Below are 26,421 nucleotides of genomic sequence, written 5' to 3' on the forward strand. Positions count from 1 at the left end.
GTAATGATCAGATAATTAATTTCTAATTAAATTTCATAAAAATGAATTGCCCTTATTTTAAATGCATTTATAAAAATAGGCCATCCAGTGAAATAGTGCTTTTTTTGTAAGAAATATAATCTTAAAGCTATCGAGTCAGAATTTTTATAGAAAAATATGGCCCTTGTTTTATAGGCAAAGCTGTTTAGGTTTTTTTATTAATAAGCTTCAATTTTCAGTGTCAAGTTGTGACCAGATTCTTTGCGTGTTAAACAACCTGAAACATTCATTCAGATACTTAAATGGAACTCAAAATACTGTTTTAGGAAAAAATCCTTATTAGGTAGTTATTTTCTTATGCTGTGGGTTTCATCTAGTTATTTGTTCATAGTGGTTTACTTTAATTGTCCATCCTTATCAGTACCTTGAGATTTTATGGGTGGAGCATTCATCATAATACAGATTATAGAACTAGTACATTGTTACTTGAATTTCATACATAGTTTTATTCTAATTGTTCCTTTTTGGTTTAAACATAAATTGCTAAACAGAAACAACAAGCCTTTCACATGTTTCATTGAAAGCATTTTTTGTTACTTCAGCCAGCTCTACTTCTCAAGTACCTGTGTGATATTGTACAAATTACATAAGCTCTCTGATGTTTGATCTTGTCTGTGAAATCAGGATAATGACTGAGCCTGCCTCATAGAGTCATGGTGAGGATTAGATGATACGATATGTGTAAATAGTCTAAACATAGTGTCCAGCATCGTAAAATGTAGTGATCATACTTAGGAAGCTGTGTTAATTATACTGTCTTTGAGGTTTGTTTGTTTTTTTTTGTTAACCATCTTGAGATTTGAAAAAGATTTCTGCTCACTAGCCTTCAGGCACTTTGCAAGAAGCACACTGAACGTCGTGCCTCTTTACCCTCCAGGCCACATATTTTTCCCTCTGCCTCAAGTACTTTTTTCTTTTCCCTGTGTTGCTTAGTGAATCTTATTTATTCTGCAGTTTTAATTCAAATGATAGCTGCATCTGATACGTGCACATTATTTTCAGTCTTCTCTGAGAAGAACCAGGGTATTTCTTCTTTGTGTGTTTCTCTGTTTTTACCTCTCGGAGCATTTCCCACCTTTATTTTTATAACATGCCCTTACCAGCAGGGATCCTGTCCTTTTTTCACTATTTGTGTTTTCATGACCAACATCTGCTAGATGGTTATTACTTGTTTTCCTGACAAAGGCTATCAGCAGAATAAGTCCTGGACCCTCTGCTTCTTGGCTTCCTACCAGTACTCTTTGGATTCTTTACCTGCTATTTTTAAGGCAGCTCTCCTGCTTAGGAATGCAGCAAAAGTGCTGTAAGCAGACATCCCATTTGTCTCACAGAATATTAAAAAGAAACATATTTAAGGGCTGAGATTTAATTAAATGAATAATTTCTGCAGTTTCATTAAGGACATTCTTAAGAGAAACTGGCATTCTTTGTTTTGCTTGGAGCCGTGTGGATGTGGTGGTCAGTGTTGTACGATTCCAGGCCACTGCCTTGACTTGCAATAAGGAACCCACAATTGTTTTTTTTTTATCATCAGGGCAAATGGCAACATAGCGGAACAGGTAAATAGCATCTTGGTGTCGTTACAAACGGAGTTTTGTCTCTGGACATCCCCTGAAATGGTCTCGGATATCAAGTCTAAAGATCACCCTTTGAGAATAGCTATAGGAGACATAAGACTTGCAGATAGGTAGAGAAATACACATTTTGAGGAAGACTGCAGCTGCTGGCAGTAATGTCATGTTTTTGCCTCAAAATTTACCATGTTGAGCAAGCTGATCCTTAACTAAGTCTGGCCTTAACTCCTGTACTGAGCCAAACTTGCCATGAATTTGGGCACTTTCATGCTGTCTCAGAAGCTACTGTTTCTCCACGGGAATTTTTTTTCTAGGAGAAGAGATCAACTTTGGGAATCTCAATACAAAACCTTCAGAAGGAACAACCCTAAGAGTAGAAGACCTTGTCAGACAGTATTTTCAGACTGCAGAGAAGGTAATTTCTTTATTACAGCCTACATGTTGAAGAATGGCTCTCTGAGGATAATCGACTTAAATTTGGGATATGTATAATGGATACTTGCAACAAAAGGGATCTTAACAATGTGTCCATGAACTAAGTGGGAAAACAATGAATTACATTCACTTCTAGTTACTCTTCATCAGGAAGAATCAGTCCTTAATTATGATATTATTTTGGATATTATTTTTGTTGTTTGTTTTGCTTTTCCTTTTTATCTCTGCTGCATGTTTCTGAATCCAGGATTTATTTCTCTTGCGTCTAGATGTAATTTCAGAACTAAAGACAGCACAGGATGGTGAAGCTACTTGCATTGTCAAGAGTTTATGCACCTTTAAAATCTGTTTCTATTAATTGCCTCTTGCTGCTGAAACAAATTTCCTTCCACAAACGTAATTATTGAAAATAAAACACATTTATTATCTTACAGTTCTGTAGGTTGGAAATTTGACACCAGTCTCACTGGCCTAAAATCCAAGTTTCAGCAAGGTTGTGTTCCTTTCTGGAGACTCGAGGGACAAATCCACTACCTGTCTTTTCTAGTTTCTAGAGGTGTCCATGTTTCTTGGCCGACAGCCTCCTCCTTCCACCTCCAAAGCGAGCAATGTTACATTTCTCTGGCCATTTTCCCCCAGTCATATCTCCCTCTAACTTCCTCCTTCAGCCTCCCTTTTCCACTTTTAAGGATGCTCGTGATTATGCTGGGTCCACCTGCCTAGTCCCTGGTAATCTGCTGATTGTACAGCCAGCTGATTAGCAACCTTAATTCCATCTGTTACCAACCATAGTTTTCCTTTGCTGTGTGACATATTCACAGCCCAGACATTAGGATGTGGATGTCTTTAAGGGGCCGTTACTCCTCCTACTACACTGATTGAGCTAATCTCTTAATCATCAGCTACCGTTTCAGGACTCTACATCCCAACCACTCAGGCCTCTGCTTTCCCACCTGTCTTATTAAACACTACTCTCGTTTCTTATTTGTACTTAGCTTTTTCTGGCCCATAAAATTTATTAGTAGGCTTACTTATTGTCCATTGTTTTGTTTGTTGATTTGTTTTCCTTTCAGCAGCTAGATAACTTCTTCATCTTTTTCCCCTGGTAACATTATACTCTAATTTTCCTAGCTTGTATAGAATTATTTGATAGGGAATAGATACTGATTTCTGCATCCATTGATTTGTACCTCTTTTACAGAATGTGCAGCTCTCACTTCTAACAGAAAGGGGAATGGGTGAAGCAGTACAGGAATTTGTGGACAAGGAAGAAAAAGATGCCATAGAGGAATTAGTGAAATACCAGTTGGAAAAAACACAACGATTTCTTAAAGAGCGTCATATTGATGCCCTAGAAGATAAAATCGATGAAGAGGTAACAATTTGGGGTGGAGAAATCTAATTAGACACTCTCTCGTTAAGAGTAGCCCTGACTTTTCTTTCTATTAAACCACCATTTAGCCTCTTTGATTTGTTTCGTTTCCTTGTCTATAAAACTGAGCTTGTGAAATGAGGATTAAAGTGGGAAAGGTCTAGAACAGAATCATGGTTGAAATCCATTAAATGTTAGGTTTGTTCTCCATAGATAGTGTCTTCTCCTGAAGATCATGAAAATGCTTTAAAATAAACTTTACAGGTTCAGGATGGAAACTTCTGTTCTTTTCAATTTTTTAGTAAGTTTTGTTTGAGATTTGGTATTTCATCTAGAAATTCAGATTCATGTCTGAGCATAAAAGTAGTGGAAAGATCAGAGGAGAAGCTCTTTAACTTTAACTTTAACTTTCTTTAACTGCACAGAAATTGTAAATGCTTGCATGTCACATTATCAAAAAACAAAATGTATTATCATGGGAAAAATACTTGTATGTGGGCAGAAGAAAGGTTGATAGTCACAATATTAAAGTACCTTCATAAATGTTAAGAAAAGTAGTAAACATTTCAGTAGAAACAGTGAACAAAGACATGAATAAGTGGTTCAGAAAAGAAATAAAAGTGGTAATAAGCATGTGAAAATGATATTCAAAGGAACCGAGATGTACTTTTTATTTGTCAGAGTGACAGCAGTTTGAGAAAAGTATTTAGTATGCTGCTGGTGGGAGTATCAAATTTGAGCTGCTGCATTGAAAGGCAGTTTGTCAGGGCATATCAAAAGGCTTAAGATTTGTTGTTTAACTCAGCCCTTTCCCAAGACAACAGTGAGGTAGAAATTTGTGTATGCAGTAACATATCTAAGTGTGGTCTGCAGTGGGAAAATTTGAAAATTTTTGATGAAGTAAATGTGGGTACATAAATACTAGATGCTATGCAGCCATTAAAAATTACACTTTTGGGGACGCCTGAGTGGCTCAGTTGGTTAAGTGGCTGCCTTCGGCTTGGGTCATGATCCCAGGATCCTGGGATCGAGTCCCACATCGGGCTCCTTGCTCAGTGGGGAGCCTGCTTCTCCCTCTGCCTCTGCCCGCCTCTCTGTCTGCCTGTGCTCACTCTCTCTGACAAATAAATAAAATCTTTAAAAATAAAAAAATTACACTTTTGAAGAAACATAGATTTAAAACTATATACGCTATGATTCCAGTGATTTTTATTTTATATGCAAGTATGTGTGTATGTGTGAAGAATGAAAGAAAATATTCCAAACATTATCATTGGTTATATTCAGGTAATGAGAGTATAGGGGATCATTTTCTGTATCCTCTGGATTCCCTCTAAGCAGAATGAAACATTATTTTTGAAACTTATTCCCTTTGACTTTGATTTTAGTGCTTTTAATTAGTCAACGTGGTTCTCTTAAAGCCTCGAGATGTTGTGCAACTAATAATATTCCATGCCAAGTATCCTGGGTATATGGGGTTCATAAATTTTTGGCAGGGATGCATTTCTCCACTAAATACAGATATAAAATATGACATCCCACTCAAATGTAAATAAAAAACTATGGAACTCCTAGGGGATAACATAGGAGAAAATCTAGATGACCTTACGTGGCAGTGACTTTTTAGATGCAACACCAAAGTATTGGTTTTTCAAAGAAGGAATTGATAAGCTGGAATTTATCAAAATGAGAAACTGCTCGGTGAAGGACAATGTCAGAAGAATGAGAAGACAAGCAACAGACTTGAAGGAAAAATATTTGTAAAAGACACATCTGGTAAAGGACTGTTACCCAAAAAATATAACGAACTCTTAAAACTCAGCAATAAGAGGCATTTGGGTGGCTCTGTTGGTTTGTGTCCAATGCTTGGTTTCCACTTAAACCCTGTGTCAGGCTCCATGCTCAGTGCACAGTTGGCTTGTCCTTCTCCCTCTCCTCCTCCTTCCTTTATCTCTCTCGAATTAAAAAAAATCTTTTAAAACAAAACAAAACGAAATTCAGCGATAAGAAAACAGGCAACCTGATGTAAAAACATTCTAAACACCTCAACCGACATCTCACCAAAGATGTACAAATGGCAAGTAAGCATATGAAAACACGCTCTATATCATATCTCATCAGCAGATTAACAGTGGAATATACCACTATGAACCTATTAGAATGGCCAAAATCTAGAACACCGACAACACCAAATGCTGGTGAGGAGGTGGACAGCAGGAACACTCATCATTGCTGGTGGAAATGCAGAATGGTACAGTCACTTCGGAAGACAGTTTGGCAGCTTTCTAAACAACTTAATATATTCTTACCATATGATCCAGCAGTCGTGCTACTTGGTATCTCCCTAAAGATGTTGAAAGCTTATATTCACATAAAAACCTGCACACAGGTATATATAGCAACTTTATTCATAATTGCTAAAACTTGAAAGCAACCAAGATGTCCTTCAGTAGGTGATTGGGTAAGTAAATTGTGAAACACCCAGACAAGGGAACATTATTTAGGCCAAAAAGAAAGGAACTGTCAATCCATGGAGTCACGGAGGAAGCTTAAATGCATTTTACTAAGTGGAAAAAGCCAGTCTGCAGAGGATTGTATGATTTCAACCATACAACATCATCAAGTATACAGTCATACAAACTACAGGATTTCAACTATATGACGTTCTGAAAAAACAAGCCAAACTGTAGAGACAAGAAGATCAGAGGTCGCAGGGTTGAGTGAGGAGCAAGGGAAGGGATGAGTAGGTGCGCAGAAGAGTTTTAGGGCAGTGAAACTGCTCCGTAATATAATCTAATTTAGGTGGATACAGGTCATTCTTTTTCCAGACTCATAGCACACCAAGAGTGAACCAGAATGTAAACTAGATTTTGGGGGAGCTTGGCTGGCCCCATCGGTGGAGTATGCAACCCTTGATCTTGGGGTTGTAAGTTTGAACCCCATGCTGGGTGTAGAGATGACTTAAAAATAAAATCTTAAAGCAACAACAACAAACGTTGGACTTTGGATGGTTATGATGATGTGGCAGTGTAGGTTCATCAGTTATAACAAATAAGCCAATTCTGGTGGAGGGAGGTTGATAATAGGGGAATCTATGTATGTGTGGCACTGGGGGGCTGTATGGGAAATCTCAGTACCTCCTTAGTTTTTTGTGAACCTAAAATTCTTAAAAAACAAAACCAAACAAAAAAACCCACAGACAAACACAAAAGCAAGTAACTTGAGCGTGCTTATCTGGAGAGCTATCACGACTCCTGAGAGGGTCCGGGAGGGATGGGGGGTTGTAGCTAAGAGCGTGGACTCTGGACCAAATTTCCTGTGTCCAAAATCAAAACTCTTACTACCCATGTAATTATTAGTGAGCGTTTTAGCCTCTCTACCTCTGTTTCCTCATCTATAAAATGGGGATAATAATAATAAAAAAATTCCTTCAAGATTGTTGTGAGGCTCCAAAGAACACATGTAAAGTCCCAGGACACTACCAGCACATGGTACCTACTTGTTGTTTTCACTCTGACTCCTTTCTGTGAGTGACTTAGCACTTTTGGTATGCTATTTACTGCCTAGAGCACAATTAACATACTATGCCACTTTTAAAAATAATTTTTATCCCCTCTACCAAGTCCTAACAAACATACAGTCATTTCTCCTTAGACAACAAAAAAGCCCTCTTTACTCCCATTTCCCTTTAGCTACTATTCATTTTCTTTGTCTTTTACAGCAGAATTGCTTCAGAGTTCTGTGTATTTGCACCCTGATTTTTCTCTCTCCTTTTTCCCTTACACCCATCATCCGGGTTTTGACCCATCATTCCAGTGAAGCTGCTCACATCGAAGTCACCAGTGACCTCCATTGCTAAATCCACTATCAGTTCATCTTAAATCTCCCTTGAACTCTTCTTGGAATGTTTCTTTCTTTGGCTTTACAACCACACACTCTTGTCCTTTTCTTTCTCTTCACGGTGCATATTCGGTTTCTCTTGTTTTCTCACATCTCTCCTGCCTCTGAAATTGGGAGTCCCCAGAATTCAGTCCTTGGAGCCTTTCTTCAGCTCCATATTCCCTTTGTAATCTCATCCAGCTGCCTGGACTTAAATTCTGTCTGTTTGGTGGTGATTTTCAAAAGTCCTAGCCCAGATGTCTTCTCAGCTCAAGATTTCTGCAGTCAGCGGCCTGTTAGACATTTCTACTTGGATGTTTAATAGACGCCTCAAACCAGTAATATTCCCAGTCTGAATTGCTGATTTTCAGCCTTGCTCTCTGTGTAGATACTCTTTATGCCACCTGTATCCTGACTTGAAGTCCTTTTGGCATTACTCAGAATACATACAGATTCTGACTACTCACATCTTCATCACTACCAGTGGTCCGTCACGTTGCCATTTCTCACTTAGATTATTCTTAAGATTTTTTTTTTTTAATTTATTTGACAGAGAAAGAGATCATAAGTAGGCAGAGAGGCAGGCAGAAAGAGAGGGGGGAGAAGCAGGCTCCCTGCCGAGCAGAGAGCCCAATGTGGGGCTCGATCCAAGGACCCTGGGATCATGTCCTGAGCCAAAGGCAGAGGCTTTAACCCACTGAGCCACCCAGGCGCCCTTCATTTAGATTATTCTGATAGCTTCCAAACTCCTCTCCCTTTTTCTGTGTCCCTCTTCCACAGCACAGTGGTTAAGCCACTGCCTTTGGCTCAGGTCATGATCTCAGGGTCCTGGGATCAAGGCCCGAATCGGGCTCTCTGCTCAGCAGGGAGCCTGCTTCCCTCTCTCTCTCTCTCTCTGCCTGCCTCTCTGCCTACTTGTGATCTCTCTCTGTCAAATAAATAAATAAAATCTTAAAAAAAAAAGAAAAAGAAAAAGAGTATGGGCAGGCATTAGAGACCTATGAGAAGCCAGGCATAAGCTCTCATGTCCTCATTTGCACACAGGGGTCCCTGGATTGAACACACCAAGATTTGTGCAGAAATTCCCAGGGGATCTTTTATGCCCTTCTGGTCTCCTAATCAAGCCATGCTTCTAACTGGTTATGCAGGTTGAAAACCATCAGAAATAAACATCAGTAAATAAAGGGCTCCCCAGAGATGACAGCGCTTTCTTAGTCTAGCTGTAAATTAACTCAGTCTGACCCGCCATCTAAAACACAATATAACTTCTTATTTTGTTTTTTGTTTATTGGCTGCATACACAGACACACAATCCTAAACTCCATGGGGGCAGAATTTGTAACTATTCTGTTCATTGTTGGATTCTCAGTTCCTACAGTAGTGTTTGGCAGTAAAGTGTTTGTACAGTAGTGTTTGCTCAGTAAAGAGGTGTTACATATATTATTAAATAAATAGAACTTTTCCCTAATTATATTACTATAAGAGCCTGTAGGGCAGGAATTTAAAAAAAAAAAAAAAATCTTTCTAGTTTCCCTTTTGGCTCCAGGACCATTATCAGCAAACAGTAAACAAGTTGACTTGATAAAATGATTTTCAGAGGCCCGCCCACTTCAGATACTATTTTTTAAAAGGTTTATTTATTTTCATGCACATAGGAGTCGGGGAGAGGCAGAGAAAGGGAGAAAGAGACTCTCTAGCAGATTCCCCTCTGAGTGCAGAGCCCTATGTGGGCTCTGTCTCATGACCCTGAGAATGAAATCTTATCATTCACAACAACATGGTTGGAGCTAGAGTATATTATACTAAGCGAAATAAGAGAAAAACAAATACTATTGAATTCATGCATGGAGTTAAACAAAACAGATGAGCATATGGGAAGAAAAAAAAAGAGGGAAACAAGCCATAAGAGACTCTGAACTATAGAGAACAAACTGAAGCATGATGGGGAGGTGGTTGGGGATTGGGCTAGATGTTGATGGGAATTAAGGAGGACGCTTGCTATGATGAGAACTCTTGGTATTATATGTAAGTGATGAATCACTAAATTTTACTGAGACCAAGATTACACTATATGTTAACTAGCTAGAATTTAAATGAAAATTTGAAACAAAAAATTCCCATTTTTAGGTCTGATGGAAAGCATTTCTTAATCAGTCGTAGCCCATTGTTTTCTATTTCCATGATAGGACTAAACAATATTTTTGATTTACTGTTTTAACACAGGTACGCCGTTTCAGAGAAAGCAGACAAGAAAACACTAATGAAGAAGATGAAGTTCGAGAGGTAATTTCTTATATAAATTACTGTACTTCTGTGCTGTTTTGTTAAGCTAGAGTGCCTGGTAGATTTATGTAGAATAGTCCATGGGACCTTGCTTTGGTAGATAGGCCTGAGCAGGGATTGGCTGAGGATAGCTGCCTGTGATTTATACCAGTGTAGCCTACCGGTATTCAGCTTCCCCATATTCCCATTCTATCCTTTTGCTCTTGTCTAAAACTTACTTAACTGTGTGTTTTGGGGGTGGGTAGGGAGGATGAGCACAAATGACAAGAGTCCTTAGTAATCAAAATAATACATAATGGCTTTCAGAGCATCTTACTAGCATAAGAGGAAATCTTGCCCTACTAAGCTGATATTATTTTGGGCAAAAAGGAAGAAATGTGTTTTGCTAGCAATATTACCATAGATAAATATACAGAATCCACTGGGCTTTCAAAATTGTTGTAGTGGGCTTGATCACCATCAATGCTGGTCTTTCTCGACTTCTCTGCAGTTTAGGAACTTTTTTTTTTTTTTTTAAGATTTTTAAAAATTTATTTATTTGAGAGAGAGAGAATGAGAGAGAGAGAGCATGAGAAAAGGAAGGGTCAGAGGCGCCTGGGTGGCTCAGTGGGTTAAGGTTAAAGCTTTTTTTTTTAAATTTTTTTTTTTTAAGATTATATTTATTGATTTGACAGACAGAGATCACAAGTAGGCAGAGAGGCAGGCGGAGAGAGAGGAAGGGAAGCAGGCTCCCCGCTGAGCAGAGAGCCAGATGCAGGGCTCGATCCCAGGACCCTGGGATCATGACCTGAGCCGAAGGCAGAGGCTTTAACCCACTGAGCCACCCAGGCACCCCAATAAATAAATAAAATCTTTAAAAAAAAAAAAAAGAAAAGAAAAAGGAAAGGAAGGGTCAGAGGGAGAAGAAGCAGACTCTCTGTTGAGCAGGGAGCCCAATGCAAGACTCGATCCTGGGACTCCAGGATCATGACCCGAGCCCAGTTTAGGAACTTCTGGCTAGCCACCATTTTTGCTGAACCTTCAGGCCTCTGTCTGGCACTTGGTGAATTCATGGTTGAAATACATTTTTTTATTTTCTGATTATTTTTAGTATTTTATGATTGCTATCTAGTATTTAAAGGTTATCTCATAAATAATTACTGTTGGGATTTTTGTCTTCACTGCTTTCATTTGTATCTGTTATAGCCTAGCTGTTCTACTTGGCATTAGCAATACAGATATGGAAAACGTGTGGTTCGTGTCCACTAGAGACTCTTGGTTTAGTAGATGAGGCAGACATATAAAAAAATGCTAAACCCTAACATAACCTAAAGGGTCACCCTTGCTGAGTTAACACAGCAGTCCTGCTAGTCCATTGTCATTTTCCTAAGGATTTCAGAACTGCCCCTGACAGGTGGTGAATTACAAAGAGCCGAAGCACTTGACACATCCCTCAGATTAACTTTTATAACCTCTACTCTTTTCTCTGCTGTGAGCAAAAAAGAGTAAGACACCCTTCTCCCTCCCCACGGACCACCACTCTGTAAATATTTTTTACTTTATTTTAAACATACATTTTAGGTAAAAGTCAATACCTGGGATACTAAAACAGAAAAGAACCCTGCCTACGGAGAAGGGGACTCTCAATTTACTCCTTTTTCTTCTGAACTCTCTTCCAAAGGAATCTGTTCAGTAGTTCATCTACTGATGACCACCAGGTAATACCACAGCCTTTAATGTGAGGCAGTTTTAGATCCTGACAGAGGAAAAATCACGTACCAAATAATTCAGTACCATCTCTAAAGGACGTGAGACAGACTTTTTTTCTCTTTTTTAAGTAAAATTTCCAAATCTGTATGTGATTTACTTCATCGTCTATGATACCATACAGACTATTTAGGATTTTAGCCTGATCCAGTAATGCACCTTATCTGGAATGTTAAGGATTAGGAACGGCATTTTGGGTATTCTTTTTCTTTTCTCTGTCTTATTACAAAAGTTTGGTGCCGTGTACTTACTGTGGGGGAAGTCACCCCCCCAATAATTATGTTCCAGTTTGTTAGAATATTTAGAAATTAACTCAGTTAATAACCTTCTTTATAGAGGATATGGGAGGATAATCTTAGTGTCTAGTTTTGTGCCAGGTTTCTTCCCTTTGTACAATTTACACTGTCTTCATCATGTAATATGGGGAATTTTGCAACATTAACTAACATTACTAACAGTAGTGCCAGTATTGGCTACAGTTTACTTCCTAGCTCCTTCTTCCCTTTCATTAATAGCCTTTCAGTACTTGATTGTAGAACTAAAACCTCTCACCATCCACAGAATTTCACACTCAGCATTCCCGATGTCAGACTCATTCCCCTACATCGATGTCATGGAAAAAGCAGAGCACATTACCTACTTGGTTTTACTCATTACTGTGTTTTTTTTTTTTTTTTTTTAAGATTTTATTTATTTATTTGACAGAAACCACAAGTAGGCGGAGAGGCAGGCAGAGAGAGAGAGAGAGGGAAGCAGGCTCCCTGCTGAGCAGAGAGCCCGATGCGGGACTCGATCCCAGGACCCTGAGATCATGACCTGAGCCGAAGGCAGCGGTTCAACCCACTGAGCCACCCAGGCGCCCCACTCATTACTGTTTTAAAGGGGAAAGGGCAAATGGTATTCATTAAATTTTCATTTATTGAATTTTTTCTAGATGTGTCATGTGCACAATTTCAGTTTCCATCTTACAAATGACACTGAGAGCACAGTAAAGGTTACGTGTTGGGGTGGAATTGGAACCTATTTCTACCTTCAAGTCTAGGCTTTTCTACCATACCATGTCCTATCAAAACTTTATATTATAACAACATTCATACAATGCATAGCCAATGAGTGGCTAAAAATGTGAAATTTCTGACAGTTTTTGATATGCAGAACATCAAAAATTACTGTCCCTCAGAAGTGTAGATGCAACTGCTATACCATTTACAAGATGGTTTGGGGGAGCTAAGAGGAGGAAGCTAGAGATTAGGGATCCCTTACCACATTTATGTTTGTATTCGTTTTACCAGGCATCCTTCAAGTAGAAAAGAGTTTGCCAAATAGCAAGAATGAATACTAGAAGAAAAAAATGACTCCTGGTCCTTGGATCATTCAAACTTAACTCACCATTTCAATTTAATAAATTACGGAAATACTTCTTTGCATGGCCTTTGTGTTTGGGGTCCCTAAGCCGTTTTTCATTAGTCTTTTAAAGAATTTGGTGAATATTTTATAAAGGGAAGGTAGTAGAGGACATGACAAACTGCATTTGGGAGTTTTTCAGAAGAAAGCACTTTTAGGTTTAGATTTTTCAGCTACATTTTAAGACGTTAGCAGGTAATTGGGGTTTCCTAGGTAATTTGTCAGCTTGCCATAGGATGTTATAAATGGTCTTTATTCTTAGCATACTATTTAGGACTTGTAATGGAATTTGAGACTTTCCCAATCTATAACTCCAAGCCATGTAGAATCATTTAGCTCAGAACATGAATCCTAGTACTAGGTTTAAATTATTTAAACAAACAGACAAAAGCATTAGTCCTTCCAAGAGGCTTTAAAGTCTATTGTTCACATTGAAAAGCTCTAAGTAGTTTCTTTAACTGTAAGGTCACATTTAAATAAAAGGCCAAGCAGTAGATATTTGGGGCTTTGCAGGCCATATGTGGTCTTTGTCATGTTTCTTGTCTGTGTATATGGTTGGTTGTTTTTTCTTTGTTGTTTTTTTGTTTTTAAACAATCCTTTAAAAATGTGAAATCTGTTCTTGGTCTGACCCATAGTCCATAGTTTACCCAGCCTCTGGTTTCCTGTGTTCTACCTGAATTTGAGGCAGGTATTCTACCTGAATTTCAAACTTTAATACCAAGCACTGTCAACAAAAGAAAAAAGGCACACCCAGGAATGGGAGAAAATACTTGCAAATCATGTATTTGGTAAATGATTAATATTTAGAACATTAAAAAAATTTCTAAAACTCAGTCACAGCAAAAGTGGATGACGGACTTGAACAGACATTTCTGCAGAGAAGATAAACAGGTGACCAATAAGCACATGAGAGGATGCTCAGCATCACTAGTGAAATGGAAGTCTAAACCAGAGCTGCTTCACATTTATTAAGATGACAATTACAAAAAAGAAAATAGTGTTGCCAAGAATATGGAGAAATTGCAAGCCTTGTGCATTGCTGGTGGGAATAATAAAAGAATCTGTGGAAAATAGTAGGATGATTCCTCCATAAATTAAAAAGAGAATTATGTGACCTAGCAGTTACACTTGTAAGTATTTACCTGAAGGAATTGAAAGCAAGGACCAGGTGTTTGTACACTCATGCGCATAGCATTCACAATAGCCAAAATGTGATAGCAACTAAAATGGCCATCAAAAGGTGTGCAGATATACAGAAGGTGGTGTATATGTGCGATGATGGACTTTTGCTTAGCCTTAAAAGGAATGAAGTTACGATAACACTACAATATGGACAGACCTTGAAAACATTATGCTAAGCGAAGTAAGACAGGTGCAAGGATGAGTATTATACGATTCCACTTAAATGAGATCCCTAGAGTAGTCAGTCGTATGAACAAAATATAGAATAGTGGTAATGAGGGGAAGGGAGGGATTAGGGAACAGGAAGTTATTTTTTAACAGGTATGGATTGTCAATTTCAGTTTGAAATGACGAGAAAGGTCGTGAGGGGGATGATGGTGATGTTGTACAACGGGGTAAATGTGCTTAATCCCGCTGAACTGTACACTTCAGAATGGTTAAGGTGTTCAATTTTATGGTATGCATATTTTGTCACAATTAAAACAAAACAAAATAGAGGTATACTACCAGGAAAGGAGTTTTCGAATCTCACAAAAAAGGCATATGGAATCATTGTCCTACCAGTGGCTCTAGATCTGCACTTACAATGGCTCTGAACCTACACTCCTGAGGTCAGTTAGAATTCCACTGCTAATTCTTGGAGGTAACATACTTAATATTTATCCGTAAACTCCAGAATCTGTTGCACAGAAAAGTGGAGTTAAAATATTTGAATGTAATGTTAAATGATAAAATGAAGGTATGGTATTTAGACAGAGGAAAGGTAAAAATTTGGAAATTTTTAATAAAATTTGGAAATGAGGGTGGGTAATTAATTCCAAAAAATAATCACAGAAGGACACAGGCTTCTTACATTTTTGTTAGATACTGCCATGTCCCTCCGGAGATGTGACACTCAGTTTGCATTCTACCCAGTATTTGGGAGTGCTTGTTTCCCCACATCCTTGTCATCGTGATGTATCATGACATCTTTTTTTTTTTTTTTTAAAGATTTTATTTATTTATTTGAGAGAGAGAGAAAGAGTGAGAGAGAGCATGAGATGGGAGAAGGTCAGAGGGAGAAGCAGACTCCCCATAGAGCTGGGAGCCCGATGTGGGACTCGATCCCGGTACTTCAGGATCATGACCTGAGCTGAAGGCAGTCGCTTAACCAACTGAGCCACCCAGGCGCCCAACATCTTTTGATCTTTATAAATCCAGAGGGTGGGGGCACCTGGGTGGCTCAGTGAGTAAAGCCTCTACCTTCTGCTCAGGTCATGATCCCAAGGTCCTGGGATCGAGCCCTAGAGCCTACATCGGGTTCTGCTCAGCGGGAAGCCTGCTTTCCCCTCTCTTCTCTCTCTGCCTACTTGTGATCTCTGTCTGTCAAATGAATTAAAAAACAAAAACCTTAAAAAAAAAATCCAGAGGGTGAGGAAATTGTTTCTGACTATTGTTTTTAACCCCTGCTACATTTGTTACTAATAACTCAGTGATTTTTATGTTTCTAAACCATTTATATTTACATGAAACACCTGGTCATGTTCTTTGCCCAGAAATTTTTGTTGGGTTTGGGTTTTGTGCCGAGGACAGTGGTCTCTCTGTAAGAGTGCTCACAGGAAAGTGCACGGACTCTGTAGGGGGAGGGGGGTAGCATATTTTAGGGTATTTGTTGTGTAAAAGAAGGATTTGGGGGTTTGTTCACATCCAGAAAGGGCCTTTTTGACATCTGTGGAGATAAGCCTGTGGGATTTTTTCCTCCTCCTTTCTATTAGTTTGGTGAGTTATATTAAAACATACTCTTAGTGCCCCATTCTTGTTACCACTTTGTGAACCTTCTGGTAACAGGTATCCTGGTTTTTCCATATGTTCCTGTATTCCCTTTGCTTTAATATTCATAAGTAAGATCCTGTAATCATCTTTTTGGGCCTGCAGCCTTTTGTCAGTTTTTCAGTACTCTGTTATGCTGGCTTTGTACAAAGAAATTGGGAGCTTGCTTTCTTTATGCTCTGGTACTATGGAAATAGCAGTGGCATTATCTGTTCTTTGAAGATTTGATAGAATACCTGTGAAACTTGCTGGTTGTGGTTCCTTTTCCGGGGGTGGTGTTCCTTTAACAATTTTCTTACATATTCTTTGATATTATTATTAGTCTGTTGAGACTGTGTGTCTATTGTTGGATACGTTTAGGTCATTTATTATCCAAATTACTTAGATTGAAGAGTATTTTGTTAAGATTCTTCTAATTTTCCCTCAATCTTTTTTCTCCTCGATTCTGATTTTTAATGGTGTATATTTGTCTTTCTTTCCCTTTTTATTAAGTTAGTGATTTTTATCAATGTGGCTTTGTCCCAGAGGATCAGTTTTTAAATTTGCTAATTTAAATGGATTTTTAGTTAAGATTTGTTTATTTATGATTGTATCTTTATTAATTTCTCATAATTTCCTTTGGATGAGCTTTATTTGTCCTAACTTTTGAATATCAAATCTACTTATTTTCATTCATTCTTTTTTAATAGGCTGTAGGCTTTCTTTATAAACACAGCTTTATTTCATATATTCCAGTCTACAGTATTTTTATTATTTTCTAGGTTTTCTAGTATTTTATTATTTTCCAGATTCCTCAATTTTAATTTTGTGATTTGGAGGCAGGTGTTTTTGTTTTATTATCTTTAGTTTCTGATTTGATTCATGGCAATTAGACTATATAATACCCTTACTATTTAGAACTTAGTTGATATTTTTGTTAGTACCCCATGATACATGAAACATTTCATGAGGTCTTGGAAAGAAGTCTATATTTTCAGAATAGAGAGTTCAACATACATCAGTTAGATCTGTCTTATTAATCATATAATTTGGGTCTCCTTTTTCTCTTTAAATATAGTTTTAAAAAAGTACAGCTGGTTCTTGTTATTTCTTTATGTTCTGTGTTACTGCAAATAGTAACCTAGTGAACACTAACCCATATTGCTCCTAGGGGAAATAGAGGAATGGGTTCCTGCCAACTACTGGTTACAGCATTTTTATCCGCTGATCAGTACATAACCTTTTTCTTGTTTCTTTCTGTTTTAATGTATATTGTTGAGTCATTAACATTGAACTGAGAGCCAGCAACCCTGTAATCATACTTGAATGAAGCTTATCTCACACATGTATTTCATCTGTAAGGCACATCACAGCTTTCTTGCACTTGAGAGTACTGGACAGCACTTTAGCAACACTGAATCACCAACCAAAAGCGCAGAAATGTGAAAACCTTGACACTTAATATGCCACAGAAAGGACGCTTGTTTGTTTGTTTATTTATTTATTTATTTGACAGACAGAGATCACAAGTAGGCAGAGGGACAGGCAGAGAGAGAGGAGGAAGCAGGCTCCCCGCTGAGCAGAGAGATCCATGCTGGATCTCAGGACCCTGGGATAATGACCTGAGCTGAAGGCAGAGGCTTTAACCCACTGAGCCACCCAGGCGCCCCAGGATGCTTCTTTAAAGTGTCAGCTGAAACAAGGCTGAGTGTCCAGTGTTCTTCATCCGGGAACATGTATGTCAGGAGACTCAGAATTTTCCCCACTCTACACAGGTCCACAGATGACTATAAAAGTATCAGGAGTATTGTTCTGGGGGTTACAAATAAGTTTCTGCAAGTAGGTGATTTACAAATATAGAATCTGGGAATAATGAGGATTGACCATCCTTCATCTGGGACAAGAAAAATGAGTTGAAATCTTTTTCTGCCATTTTTTTCTTTGTATTTCTTGTTATGTTCCCTGAAGTTTTTTCTTTTTACACGGTAGTGCCATACAGAGCCCTTCCTGCTGTGATTTAGCTGTTATTTCCTTTAAGCTGAGATCATCATGATGCAGCTGGATTATCTCCCACCTCCCTCTTCCCTCCTCCTTCTACCCTATGTGTTTTGTTCTCATCTCCTGATTTAGCCCTGCCTCTCTTCAATTCATGGTATCACAGAGAGCTCAGAAATGCTCTCCCCACCTGTTCTTAGACCCAGAATTTTTTATTCAAGCAAGAGAGACTATAGTTATGGTCCCTTAGAATATATAGATCAATTTTAGAGAGTTTTATACTGCCTAAGACTCTTCTCTACCTTGTTCCTTAGGTCAGATCTTCATTATAGTCATTAACTCTTCAGAGATTTTGTATTTTGAAGTTGGAGCTATTTTCTGATTTTATTGAGAATGTATTATGTCTCATTTCTGTTCTCCTTACAACATTTTGGTTTAAGGAAGGACCTCAGGGAAACATTACTTTTATTTTATTTTTAATCAGAAAATCTGTACTCATTTCAGAGTTAAAATATTTCATTAAATCTCAAACTTGTCTTTTCTGGGCAGTTTCTTATCAAATTAAAATTTGTGGCATATTCTTGGTCTTAAGCTTTTATTCTTTTCTAGGCCTTCAGTTGTTATACTCTACTTAATTCTTTTTATCTTGGTTTTTTTTGTTTTGTTTTGGTTTTTTTAAAGATTTTATATAGTTACTTATCTGAGAGTGTGAGGTTGCGGGAAGGAGCAGAAAGAAAGGGACAAGCAAACTCCAAACCGCATGCGGAGCCTGGTGCGGGGCTTGATCTCCCTACTCTGAGATCATGACCTGAGCTGAAATCGAGAGTCAAAAGTTTAACCAACTGAGCCACCCAGGATCCCCTCTTTTTTTACATTTTTATTCTTTTTTTTTTTTTTTTTTAAGATTTTATTTATTTATTTTGTCAGAGAGAGAGAGAGCGAGCACAGGCAGACAGAGTGGCAGGCAGAGTCAGAGGGAGAAGCAGGCTCCTTGCAAGGAGCCTGATGTGGGACTCGATCCCAGGACGCTGGGATCATGACCTGAGCCGAAGGCAGCTGCTTAACCAACTGAGCCACCCAGGAATGCCTACATTTTTATTCTTAATTCTACTTAATTTTTGTGAGAGATTATTGCTCATAATTTTCTGATTCCAAAGTAATATTTTGAAAATCTATATTGTAGAGAATTTATGATTTGTGAATTAAGAAGAAAGCAAGAGCACTGTAAAATTTTGTCCCCCAGAGATAATACCATTTTTTGTAAGAATTTTTCTTGTTATTTATTAAAAGCCCATTGTACAGAGTAGCTCAGGTGATGACAGTCTCTTACAAATGGTGATGTTGAATTAGGGGCAGTTGCCAATATTCTAACCAGTTCTAAAAGTTTTGATTCTGTGAAATTTTATCATTTTCAGTACACCTTTTCAGAAGGTCTCATTTTACAAATAAGTATGGCACATTGATTTGACAAATTGTAGGAATTGAATTTGATAGCTGGGGAAGGAGAGTTCTCCTGCTTGGCATTTTTATAGCATGATTAGTGAGAAATAATAGTGCTGATAGTTTGACAATATTAAATGTTGTCTGAGAAACCAGATTAATGACTTAGGATGCTGCATTTTCTACTAATGTATATTTTCTCCTCTTTCCCTCTCAGGCTATGACAAGGGCCAGAGCCCTCAGATCTCAGTCTGAGGACGCTGCTTCTGCCTTTAGTGCTGAGGACCTTATGAGTATAGATTTGGCAGAACAGATGGCTGATGACTCTGATGAGGACGTCACAGCAGCAGCCAGTAGAGGAAGAGGCCGAGGAAGAGGCCGACGAGGAGGAAGAGGGCAGAATTCAGTCTTGAGAGGAGGGTCTCAGAGAGGAAGAGGTTAGCACTGAGTACTGGCTTGCCCACGCATTCACACTGGGCAGTTGAATGGGACGCATATGATTGTATTCTTGTCATCATAATTAAGTTACGCAATCTTTTAAAAGTTTTGTTTATAATGCATAAAGTCAGTCTTTAATATAGTTCTGACATACATGTTTACTTAAATAAATTTTAATGGTCACGTGCACATAATGTTTTAATGTCTCTTAACATTTTTTTAAGAACTTCATTACATTCCTCACACAGTACTTTTTGGGTACTCTCACAGGTGTAAAATAATAGGCAAATATGAGCTGCTAAGGAAAATGGCTGCTTAATGACCACTGGCAGCAGGAAGAAACTCCAGGTCATAAACATTATTATTTTTGTTACTATCATGAGATACAAATGTCCACATTTTTATAAAGTGACTTCATAAAATATGTTCAAAAAGAAAACTACCCTAAAACAATATATCTTCAAGCAGTCATTAACATTAATTGCCATCATTGTATTTAACGTGGGACTGTTGTCCTTGGATAATCCAAATAATAGAAAATTGGTCATCCAGTGACTTCCTGGTATATTGTATACATTTGTTTCTAGGAGTATTTTCAGTTGTTTTTATTAAATATTTATCCATGAATTTTAAGCTGGTCAAATAGTACTTAAAAGTTAAAAATTTTCAGAGAAAGAGATCCTTATCCTCTAGTTACAGTTCATTTTCATTATCCTTAAGTTTACAAAATGTTTCCTTATATTTTGATTGGAAGAGTAGTTTTTGAAAATTGAGTAGACTATGTGTTTTTTATTATATGTCTTTGGCTTTTTATATAAGTTATGTTTTGACGTAACTTTATGTACATTTCATTTGGCACTATCTGGTAGAATTGTATAGTGACTGCTTATTATTTCTAACACTAGGCACTGGTCTAGAGACTTCTACTCGAAGCAGAAGTTCAAAGACGACTACGTCAACATCTAGAAATATGTCTATTGTAGATGGTGAGTATGGATTGCAAATGATTATCTAGTAGTTATTTATAAATTCCAAATAGGAAGACCTAGCAAATCTTCATTGGGAAATCTTATTGGTTTCTGTTGCCATTGTTGTAGAGTCAAAAGGGTTATTAGGATTACGAGATAAATCATTCCTTAAAAGGTCTTTGCCATTCATCAGAGCTATTGAAGAGGGTGAGCCTTAAAAACTCTTTTTTGGGGGCGCCTGGGTGGCTCAGTGGGTTGGGCCTCTGCCTTGGGCTCAGGTCATGATCTCTCAGAGTCCTGGGATCGAGCCCCGCATCAGGCTCTCTGCTCAGCAGGGAGCCTGCTTTCTCCTCTCTCTCTGCCTGCCTCTCTGCCTGCTTGTCATCTCAGTCAAATAAATAAATAAAATCTTTAAAAAAAAACACAACTCTTTTTGTAGTCCCTTACTTTAGACAAATTTGTTTATTTCCTTTCTTACAGAGGGATCATGTAGATAGAAAAGTGAGTCAGTTGGTCAGTATGTCACCAGTGATCAAGAGAGAAAGTGTTTACTTTCATACACTCAAGCCCCATGCTGGGCTCCACACTGGGCATGAAGCCTACTTGAAAAAAAATAATAATAGTTTTTACTCTGATTATTTAGTACTTGAGGAGAGCCAGCTGAGATTTTTTTTTTTTTTAGATTTTATTTATTTATTTGACAGACAGAGATCACAAGTAGGCAGAGAGGCAGGCAGAGAGAGAGGGAGGCTGGCTCCCTACTGAGCAGAGAGCCTGATGCTGGGCTTGACCTGAGTGGAAGGCAGAGGTTTTAACCCACTGAGCCACCCAGGTGCCCCTGAGATTCTTTTTTTTTTTTTAAGATTTTATTTATTTATTGAACAGAGATGCAGGCAGAGAGGGGGGGGGGGAAGCAGGCTCCCTGCTGAGCAGAGAGCCCGATGAGGTGCTCTATCCCAGCACCCTGGGATCATGACCCAAGCCAAAGGCAGAGGCTTAACCAACACTAGCCACCCAGGCGCCCCTGCCCCTGAGATTCTTATTTTGATTTCAAAAGCATGTCTTCTAGGGAAAGGCATCTGAAGAGGTACTCTTGCGTCCTTGGCAGGAGTAAGGTAAAAGCAGAGAAGGAGGAAAAGAGGCAGCATGGAAATGATCTAGGCAGAGTTCAACATGGAAAAGCCTTGTGACTTTGACTACGTCACTCAGACTCCTAAGTTTATTTCCCTTATAGACTCTACATAGTAGGTTATTCTAAAGGTGAAAGGCAGAGTCCGGTACACAGTAGACCTGTATAAAATGTTCATTTTAAAAAAAGAAGAAGCAGGGAGATAGAAATACGAAGTGAAAATAATGCGTACACTTCCAAGTTAAGTCACCAGAAGTTGGTTAGCATGTGACACTAAGGCATACCCACCTTGACCTTTAACCCAAACTGCCTTTTTTTGTCCTGGCTGAACTGTTTTATGTGAAGCTTTCCTTGGCACCAGTGGACAGAATTAATCACTGAGAGTGAATCTTTGGACTTCAGTTTTGTTGTTGAGAAATGAGCCATTAGTTAAGCTTGCTTTTTTTTTTTTCCCCCTTGGAAGTAGTCTTTTTTTCTTCCAGCTGGCTGTTTTTGGTGTTCTATAGTTTCACTGATGAATCTAGATAGGACATTCTTTTTTATAGGGCTTCATGAAGCTGTGAATTGGTGTCTTTCATGACTCCTAGAAAATCCTTTCCCTTTAGATAATACCTCTGCGCTCTTTTTCTCCTCCCTTCAGAGTTTTCAGAAGTTAAATAAATCTAAGGATCACTCTGTCCTCCCATGACTATTAATCTCTTGTATTTTCCCTTGCTTTATCTTCCTGCGCTATATTGATCTTCCAGTTCACCCATCTGTTGTTTTTGTTTTTGTTTTCAAAGTAAACTCAGACCCCAATGTGGGATCCAAACCCCTGACCTGAAGATAAGAAGTTGCTTGTTCTGTAGATTGAGCCGAGCAACTCCCATGCCCATCTATTCTTCAAACTGTCCTTTGAATTTTTTATTTCGTTGTTTTTGATGTGGGTAGAAATTCTACTTAGTTCTTTTGAAATACACTGTGTGATTTAAAAAATTCCCTGCAGATGTTTTTAAGCCTGTCTGTAATTTTTTGTGCACATTATAGTAAAGATATTTGTTCTGTATTCTGTGTCTAATAACCCAGTGTCTGAATGCCTTTGGCTTCTTTTTATTGTCCATTTCTGATTTCTGTTTCTGCTTGTTCTCATTTGCGGTGACTTGTTTCCTTGTATGTTTTGTTATCTGTTGTCCCTAAGAAATGATCATCAGGAATAATTTGAGATCAGAGATGAAGTTAAGTTCCCCCAGAGTTGATTCATATTTGTTTCTCCAGGCTTCTAGAGGCACCACAAGTCTTAGGCCACATTAAACTACATTTCAAGTTGTGACTTGAGGTTCAACCAGCTAATAATGTAATGTACAAGCTAATATACTTGCAAAATCCTGTTTTTACATATGCTTCTCTTCTTAACCATTGTGGTCCCAGCTTAAGGTAGGGAGGACATGCATCAGGTCCCCTCCCCTCACCAATCTTGATCAGGCCTTGACAGTTCTCTCTACAGAACTGTTAAAACCAGTGTGAACATTTGTTCAGATCAGCAGGTCCCCAGAGAAAAGGATTCTGCTTGCCTCTTTGAGTTGGAGCTTTTCTTCTGTTTTGGCCTGTTAATTCTGTATGTGATCAGCAACTCGGTGCCATTAGAAATTTTTTATATGTTTGATGAAGCAATTTGTGTTGCTTTGAGCGGCAGTGTTTGTCTGAAAACCTAGCCCACATAAACAAATACAGAGGTTTTTATCTTTATTTTCTTTCTTCAAAACTCATATGTGGCTGCCTCCTTTGCATCTAGAACTTTATATCTCAGGGTTTTTGTGAACATTTTTTTTTTCAGTTTCTACCCTTGGCTCCTTTCAGAACTACTATGCCTGTGAGGCTCTTAGCAGATACTCTTTCATGAGCTCTGCTCTGTTACCCATTGATAATGTGGAAGAAAGCTTCTGTTTGTATAGAGAAGACAGAAGACGAGTTACAGTGCTTTAAAACGTTCACAAATAATCTTTTTTTTTTTTAAGATTTTATTTATTTATTTGAGAGGAAAAGAGAGAATGAGAGGAGAGATGTCAGAGGGAGAAGCAGATTCCCTGCTGAGCAGAGAGCGCAGTGTGGGACTTGATCCCGGAACTCCAGGATCATGACCTGAGCCGAAGACAGTTGCTCAACCAATTGAGCCACCCAGGCACCCCCACAAATAATCCTTTTTTTTTAAGTAATAATACTCATTTGTAAAAAGTAAGCAAAATTAATATGAAACTTAAGATTTCCTGAATTAGGGGCGCCTGGGTGGTTCAGTGGGTTAAGCCGCGCTGCCTTCGGCTCAGGTCATGATCTCAGGGTCCTGGGATCGAGGCCCTCATTGGGCTCTCTGCCCAGCAGGGAGCCTGCTTCCCTCTCTCTCTCTCTGCCTGCCTCTCTGTCTACTTGTGATCTCTGTCTGTCAAATAAATAAATAAAATCTTAAAAAAAAAATAAAAAAGATTTCCTGAATTATGTTTAGGAAAAAAAAATCTATTTGTTATGCCTTTTGCAGCAGATGATATGGTTAAGAACCTGGGTTTTGGAGTCAGACCTGGTGTGAGTGGGCCAGCAATTTACCCACTGGCTCCATGCCCATAAACCAGGAGCATCGGCAGAATGAGGTCAGAGTCATTCTTTTTCATGGTGTCCATAGTGCCTGGCTGGCATAGATGATCATTAAATGACTGAATAAAAGTTACTTAGAGATTGGATAGCATAAAGGTTAAAAGCATGGTTCTAAAGTCAGCCATTGGCTTGACTTGACTCCTTGATTTACTAGCTATGTGTCCTTTTAGGCTTTTCATCTTCAGTGTCCTTGTCTGTAAGTGGGCTGATGATTGCAGTTATCCCATTGGGGTTTTTTTGAGGATTAGTGAGAAAATACATGTGGACTATTTGGCATAGTATATATACATGTTAAGCCCTCAGGAGGCGTAAACTGCTTCTTTCTATTCTATAAGCTTCAAATCCTTAGCTATAAAATTGGCAGCATAGTACTGACTCTACAGAGCCATAGCGAGTATCAGTTGAACTCATGGGTATACGTTACTTAGCACAGGATTTAGTAAGAATCCAAAAAATGACTGCTATTAGTATTAGTGGTAGTGGTGCCTGGGTGGCTCAGGGTCCTGGGATTGAGCCCCGCATAGGGCTCTCTGCTCATCATGGAGCCTGCTTCCCCCCCCCCCCACGCCGGCCTCTCTGCCTACTTGTGATCTCTCTCTCTCTCTCTCACTGTCAAATAAATAAATAAATAAAAATCTTTAAAAACAGAAACTTCCAAATACCTTTTGTAAATGGAGGCATGAGGAGAGCTGTAACAGTACGATTCTGTTATTAACAAGCCCTGTGGAGTGTAGAGATTTATTATTGTACTGGAATTTTATTGGAAACGGTAGATATTACTCTTCGGCCAGCAGCAGTTGTAAATAAAGAGTTGACAGCCCCAGTTTCCCTTGAAGTTTTTCTGCAGAGGGTGACCCAGTGAGTGGTGGCTCTGAAGGCTCTGTGACTCCATGTAGTTTACCATCATGGCAGCCACTAGCTATGTTATCAGAGTACCTGCTCCTTCTAGTCTCTTGGCAGAACTATTTTCATTAATCACCTCTTCTTATCTTTGCAACGATTTTCTGCATGAATTTTGATTAACACTATTTTATGATGTAAGAAAGACGTTAGGGTTCAAAGCTGACGGCCAAGAAGAAATTCTTGAGACATCTTTGGTGCAAAAAGATGTGTTTTTTTTTGTTGTTTTGTTTTGTTTTGTTTTAAGCACAGGGACAGGACTTGGGCAGAAAGAGCTGTGCTGAGTTCTTGAGGAGTGGCCTATTTTATAGTTTCAGGTTGGGAGGGGGTTGGGGATAGTGTAAGCCTCCCAGGTATTTTGGAAACAAGGTTTCCAGGATCCTGAGGGAGTTAACTATTGTTAGGAAAGGTACTTTTTTTATTGTTTAGTTAAAAACTCTGTCATGAGACCCTTCAAATATATATGGGTGGGTCCTGTACTAAAGGGATGATTGCCAACATGTATTTTGGGGATAGAGATAAAGCAAGTTTCCAAAGGAATTTTTATGTGTTAAAGTAGACTTAGGGGGTCCTGGAGTTGGGCTAAGATTACCCTTTGCCCTGAGCAAAGTATCAACTTCAAGGTAGTTGAGTCCCTAGAGGAATGTCACTCTTCTGTTTCAAGGACTTGCCAGTGGGCTGTAGGTGGTAAGGAAATTCAGTAATTTTTCTTCTGCCTTTATTTCCCACATCACTTAAGTGGGGAAATTGAGACTTAAGGAAACCAAGGAGCTTGGCTCTGGTCACCCAGCTAGTCAGTCAAAATGAGTTTAACTCTACAACCACCATACTGTATTGCCTTCCTCACTGAACTCGGTGCTTATTTTTCTGATAAGGTTAATTTATCTCACATTTGTTGGGGATGCAAAGAAAGGAGGGCCATTTATTTATTTATTTTTAAGGCAGGCTCTTCAGGATCTGAGAGTTTGAGGATTCAATTAGTCAGTAATTATTGAGTAGAAATATTCTTTTAAGAGTCATGATGGCTGACTTTTTTCATTCAGTTGCCCTCTTTAGCCTTTCGAGTAGAGTTAGGATGTAAGGCCCTAGTAATTGAGTAGGGTGGATAAGAACTTTGCTTTTGCCCTTAATTTCTCCTCTCAGATAGACATCACAAGACTGGGGATAGAACCTGGAATAGGAAAAATAAACAAATCATAAATTTAGGCTAGATAGAACAATTTCTG

At 38.5% G+C, this 26,421-nt stretch overlaps 1 protein-coding gene across 5 annotated transcripts in view; it reads left to right on the top strand.

Annotated features, from left to right (window-relative positions):
* MRE11 (MRE11 homolog, double strand break repair nuclease) overlaps window positions 1-26,421 on the top strand; it is a 79,726-nt gene that overhangs the window by 33,105 nt on the left and 20,200 nt on the right. For 4 of the 5 annotated variants that reach the window (XM_004754513.3, XM_013057287.2, XM_004754512.3 and 1 more), the window contains 5 exons: window positions 1,928-2,028; window positions 3,250-3,423; window positions 9,523-9,582; window positions 19,356-19,575; window positions 20,482-20,562. In XM_004754513.3, the coding sequence (XP_004754570.1) occupies window positions 1,928-2,028; window positions 3,250-3,423; window positions 9,523-9,582; window positions 19,356-19,575; window positions 20,482-20,562 (636 nt within the window). The remainder of the gene's footprint in view (window positions 1-1,927; window positions 2,029-3,249; window positions 3,424-9,522; window positions 9,583-19,355; window positions 19,576-20,481; window positions 20,563-26,421) is intronic. The other variant, XM_045087181.1, reaches the window with a different exon arrangement.

This window comes from Mustela putorius, unplaced genomic scaffold, assembly GCF_011764305.1.
Source record: "Mustela putorius furo isolate JIRA1106 unplaced genomic scaffold, ASM1176430v1.1 tig00001069_pilon_pilon_pilon, whole genome shotgun sequence".
NCBI classification, from domain to species: domain Eukaryota; kingdom Metazoa; phylum Chordata; class Mammalia; order Carnivora; family Mustelidae; genus Mustela; species Mustela putorius.